Source organism: Diadema antillarum, unplaced genomic scaffold (assembly GCF_040938485.1).
Source record: "Diadema antillarum isolate AM-2024a unplaced genomic scaffold, OU_Dant_1.0 seq00002759_RagTag, whole genome shotgun sequence".
NCBI classification, from domain to species: Eukaryota; Metazoa; Echinodermata; class Echinoidea; order Diadematoida; family Diadematidae; genus Diadema; species Diadema antillarum.
Window position 1 is genome coordinate 5,506 of NW_027273356.1, and position 5,535 is coordinate 11,040.

Sequence of the window (5,535 nt, forward strand, 5' to 3'; positions counted from 1 at the left end):
GAAGAGCAAAATGAAAATGGTCAAGTTCAGCCCCCAGAAGTTGTTGCTCAAGACGATCCCCTGTCTCCCCAAGATGCATCACCCTCATTAGAAAGGAGGACTTCTAGCCGTAACAAGAGACCTCACCCCTCACAGCAACATAACATCAGCACCTAAACATAACAAGCAATCATATGACACTAGCAAACAAAACAACAAACCTCTGGTGGAGTACGGAAGAGGAAATATTAGCATGCTAAGAACCATGCCGACGTGTCTACTCACTCTCTTGCAGCTCTGCAATCTGGATCTTGCCAACCTCGACGTCCGGCACCACACCGACGTTGATGGGGCTCTGCGGTATCTCTGTGCCGCCGTACTTGACACCGACGGTGTAGTCGCCGGGACCTTCTGGGGTATAGTCAGCAGTGAAGGTACCATCTCCATTGTCCTTGACCTTCACAGGAATCTCCTTCTCCTTGGGACCATTGACCCCTGGCTTGGACTTAATGGACACAGCAATAGGTGCTGTGGGGGGGGGGGGGGGAGAGGGACGGGCGGCAAGGGAGGAATGGGGACAACAGGTAGAAACAATGAACTTCAAAGTATGTGCAGACACTGGCTTTTGTCATACAGTTTCAGGGGTGGATTCAGGAATTCTGTAAAGGGGGGGGGGGGCACCTTTACAAAAATTAAAGGAAGGGGCGCAAGCGCCCCCCTCCATTTTTTCTTATTTCTTTTGTTTTAACAAAGAGGAAGGAAAGCGCGCGCTCCGGTGCGCCCCCACCTGTATCCGCCAATGAGTTTCTGCATGTAACACCAGCACTAAAACATTTAAGACACAGAATTTCTAACATGCAGTATTACACAGCGTATTAATACAGTGTAGGCAGGAATCCATCTATTTCTTTCAAGAAAAAATAAGAAAAATGAGGAACTACAAGAATACTCACATTGGTTTTATATTTCTTTCTCCTTTTTTGCAGGCGTTATATGAAAACTTGTTCACATTAAGAATAAATTTCCATAATTATTAGACAATGTCATATTTCATTTCATCTTAAATCTATAATGATGATTTGGGCAATAGTTTTTTGTTTGTTTTAGATATTAAGTGTTTGTCACAGGACATTGAATGAACTACAGAGTACATCTGCATGCATTTCCAGCCAAATGCTCAATATTGTTTTACATCACTCTATTTGGATATTGCTTGTTGGTTTGTTTGTGTGTTTTTGCTTTCTTTTTGTCTTGTTTCTACTTTAAGAGGACTGGATTCTAAATTAACTCTTTGCATGCCACATTAATTACCTGTTCATAGGATTGTGTGCAAAATTTGTGCACAGTTGACTCACTGGCACTAAAGGGTAATAAATGATGATGTATTCCAGCTTCTGACACTATTGTATGATACGATACCTTTGCCTGCCTCTTTGCAGTCCACAGTGAACTGGGTTGGGGTCTTGGCCTTCACCATGCTTGGCTCAACTCCAGGACCATACACCTTGACCTTGCTGATACCACCACCAACAGACACCTGCGGTAAGATGGACACACAGTCTGAAACTGAATACATCATCCCAAAACATACCGATAGTGCCATAACAATATTGGCATTTACTACCATACAGCTATCCTTCAAAGTTTGAAGTGGGACAATTCACTGTCTAGTAAACTGGTCATCATGAAAAAAAAAAAGAATTTAATTGTTGATCAGAATTAAAGTAATGAAGTAAGCGACCACAAAACATTCCACATAAACACACAAGGAAGATTATCACTGTTGTACGTAACACCATTTTCCCTTTGTCATGGTGTGTATTACAATTGGTATTTTTCCTTCTTTTTGTCTCTTTTTTTTTTCAACCATAATGATGGGACTTCATGTACTACAGCTCGAGTGGTATTGCAGGTCACAAAATATCTATAACAGAAATTTTGTGAAATTTTGTGATTGTGATAAGAAAAATATTTAATGACACCTGTAGGGGTATTCTTAAAGATGTAATATTCCTGTTGCCATTTATTTACAATAATCTGAAGGCTGGGAACTACTCAAATGCGGCGTCGTTACACCTGCTCAGGATACAAGGACTGGACAAGCATAAGCTAACTTTTACATTACCTTGAAGGGGCTGTCTGGAATACTGACTCCTCCCCACGTGATGGCGACGGTATGTTTGAGGGGGTGCTCTGGGGTGTAGTACACGGTGTATGTACCATTCTTGTTGTCCTTGACCTCTGCCTCGACCTTGTTACCCCACTGGTCTTTGATGTCGATGATGAGTTCGGCTTTGCCTGCCTGCTTGACGTCGACGGTGAACTCGGTTCGTTTCTTGATCTCAATGCCGTCTGGCTTCAGGCCTGGTCCAAATGCCTTCACCTGAAGGAGGGCAAGAGACAGGAAATATGAGGCATGGTAGGAGTTGTGCTGCCTGGCAACACAATCCAAGCTGACCAAGAGAAGAATATACACACATACATACAAGCAGACACACACACACACAACACACACACACACACACACACACACACACACACACACACACACACACACACACAGGAAGAGCTCTCTGTCTTGACTTGCATTGACAACCCACCAATAAATCTGATCCATCAATTATAGGCAGTTTGTTTCTGTCAATCTAGAATATTATTTCAACAATGCATAACTTGACCATTTACGCAAACCTTTGTTCATCTACGAAACTACGTTATCAAAACATAAGCTCCCTTTGACAACAATCAATGTCAGTGGTTTGTTTTTGCAATATCATCACATCTTGTCGAGATAAAAGAGACTTTTGATACAAATAGACCACTAGTGTTATGAATAAAACCACACCAAAATACCTCAGGAGAGAACACTCTGTTTTTGTACCTTTGACGCATCGAATCCACCGGCGTCGAGCTGAACTTTGGCGATGTAGGGGCTGTTTGGTATATCCTCCTCCTCGTAAGTGACGTGGACTGCGTACTCTCCGGGCACGGTGGGGAAGTACGACACTTCGCAGGATCCATCCCCGTTGTCTTTGCACTTGATCTCCGCCTGAGATGGGCCCTCGATGGCAAACCCTGGTAACAGACCAACACTCATTGCTGATTGGGCAGCTTATCATGGTCCTGATAACTTCACTTTTGTTCAAATCAAAGGACAAGTTCACCTCAATATACATGTGGATTGAGTGACTGCAGCAATGGAACACATCAGTTAAAATTTGAGGAAAATTGGACAATCTGCTGAGATGGTAAGAAGTTTTTAAGTTTCTCTGCAGTCACTGTTGGATGAGAAGACCACTACAGATCATATCACATGCGTATAATGATATAAAGAAAACACAAAGAGAATTTACAAAATTCCATTTTCTGAAAAATGTACACATTCCCTTGACTTGTTACTGATGTATGTTAAGGGTAATATCATTCCCAAAGCCTTCAAAAGAGGCAAGTCAAGTGCTCTTTTATCATGCGAGAAAAGTGAAAATATGTTTCGTTTCTTTTTTTTTTACATTTTCTTTATATCATTCTATGCATGTGACATCACTAACTGTAGGAGTCTTCTCATCCAGGGATGGTGGCAGGGAAACTCCAAAATTCATAACTTTTGAGCAGATTGTCCAATTTTCCCGAAACTTTCACTGTGTTTGACTAATACTGCTGCATTCACTCAGTCCAAATCTATGGGAAGGTGAACTTGTCCTTTCTTGAAATCTTGCATCAAGTTGTTTTTATCGAAACTGATTGAAGAATTACCCTATTCAGTGATAAAAATGGTGGAAACACTCCAAACTTGAGTATTTATGCACACAAATTTTTATCATGGCTATCACTAACCCTAATCAGGCCGGGCTTCTTTGGCTATGCTAAAACCAGAGGGGGGCGGATTCTAACCCCCCCCCCCCCCCCCCAAAAAAAAAAAAAAAAAAAAAAACATCGAGGGGAGGGGGGGGGGGGGGGGGGGCAGATTCTGCCGACACCCGGCCCTTTTAGGGTTAAAACACTGAATAATTGGGGCTTACTGAAGTTGATGAAAGGCAGTTTGTCAATCACTTGCAATCTTCACTTCTTTTTTTGATGAAATATGACAATTTGATCTATTCTGTCCCATCAAAATGCTTGGATACTGAATAGGCCAAAAAGAAGAGTGGTGACCAAACTGGTCCCTATTGAATCTGTTACCTTAACACTAAACAACATGACATTCTTTAATACCAATCTATCTCATAATAACAAATTTGTCTACATGTAGATTCTCAAGAATCCTTCATTATCTATGAATGTGATTCAGCCATCACATGATGTTCATAAAACAGGAATCATTCTTAAAAATGAAATAAAAAATTCAAATTATTTTATGTAGATAACTACTGGAAAAGGACTTGGGGTTTCAGCTATCAAATTCTTTTCTGCTTGATTATTTCCAGTACATCTTCTTTAAAAAATAAGAATTAAAAAAGGCCATTTTTGCTATGCATTGCATAGCACACTGTGTGCTATGCAACGCATAGCAAAAATACCAGTAGCCTTTTTGAAATTTCACATAAATGAACAGGACTTCTATTATCACCTCACTGTTTGCAGATCATCAAATGAAAGAAAATTTTAATGAATTTGATCAAGACAGGTTTGTTTGTTTGTTTTTTTAAAACAGAAATCATGATCGTTCATTAAGAACTTTTAGACCAAGCAGCATCTTGAGAAAGCTTACCAAGTGCACCGACAGCGCCGTTGGTCTCCACCGTAAAGTCGCATGGCTTTCCAACCACGCCCTTCTCAAGGCCTGGTCCAAAGGCGCGGACGTAGGTGATAGGTCCGGTGGGCTCGGCCCCAATGTTGACGGTGAAAGGGGCCTTGGGGATCGCCTGGCCGCCGTACTTGATGTTGACAATGTAGCGGCCAGGCTTGTAAGGCGAATACCGGCACGTATAGAGGCCCTCGTTGTTGTAAGTTGTCTTCACGGGTTCATCGATGCCACCTAGTTACAAGTAACGGTCATTTTGTGAGAAACAGAGGCATGGTACAACAGCATGGTGATAAACAGGATTAGACGCAAGGAAAATTGAGACAAATACCAAGACAGACAGACAGACAAACACAAGGAGAAAGTGACAAACATACACACAAACAGACAGGCAGACAGAAAAATAGTCAGACAGACAGACAGACAAATAGGCAGGCGGAAGAAGAGATGCAGATGGTGCACATTAAGAGAGATCAGTCCAATGAAATAATTGCAAAGATAAAAAGGAAAACAAATGAAAGTGTTAGTAGACATTCAATAATGCATATCACATGTTATTACATTATATGCCTGCTTTGGTAATACTCAAAAAAGTTAATTACTAGTCCCACCATAAAACAACAGATCATCTCAAGTTAAATAAGAACGGGTATTTTGCCAGTTTTGAATGAATTTTGATGAATTTGAACCATGTTGTAGTTTGAGACATCGTGTTTGCATCCTCAGTATGGCATTACTTCTACAACACCCAAACTGGACTACATGTAGGTTGGATTGTAATGGGTTAGGTTGTCTATTAACATCCCCGAGTTAAT

General features: G+C 41.2%; 1 protein-coding gene across 1 annotated transcript; it reads right to left on the bottom strand.

Annotated features, from left to right (window-relative positions):
* Positions 1-256: 256 nt before the first annotated feature.
* LOC139715095 (filamin-C-like) lies at positions 257-4,954 on the bottom strand (the record flags this gene model as incomplete). The annotated part of the gene is made up of 5 exons (XM_071626710.1): positions 257-507; positions 1,399-1,516; positions 2,105-2,362; positions 2,861-3,054; positions 4,688-4,954. Coding segments are annotated over 5 exons (1,088 nt in total), but the record flags the coding sequence as incomplete, so codon positions are not given.
* Positions 4,955-5,535: the final 581 nt, after the last annotated feature.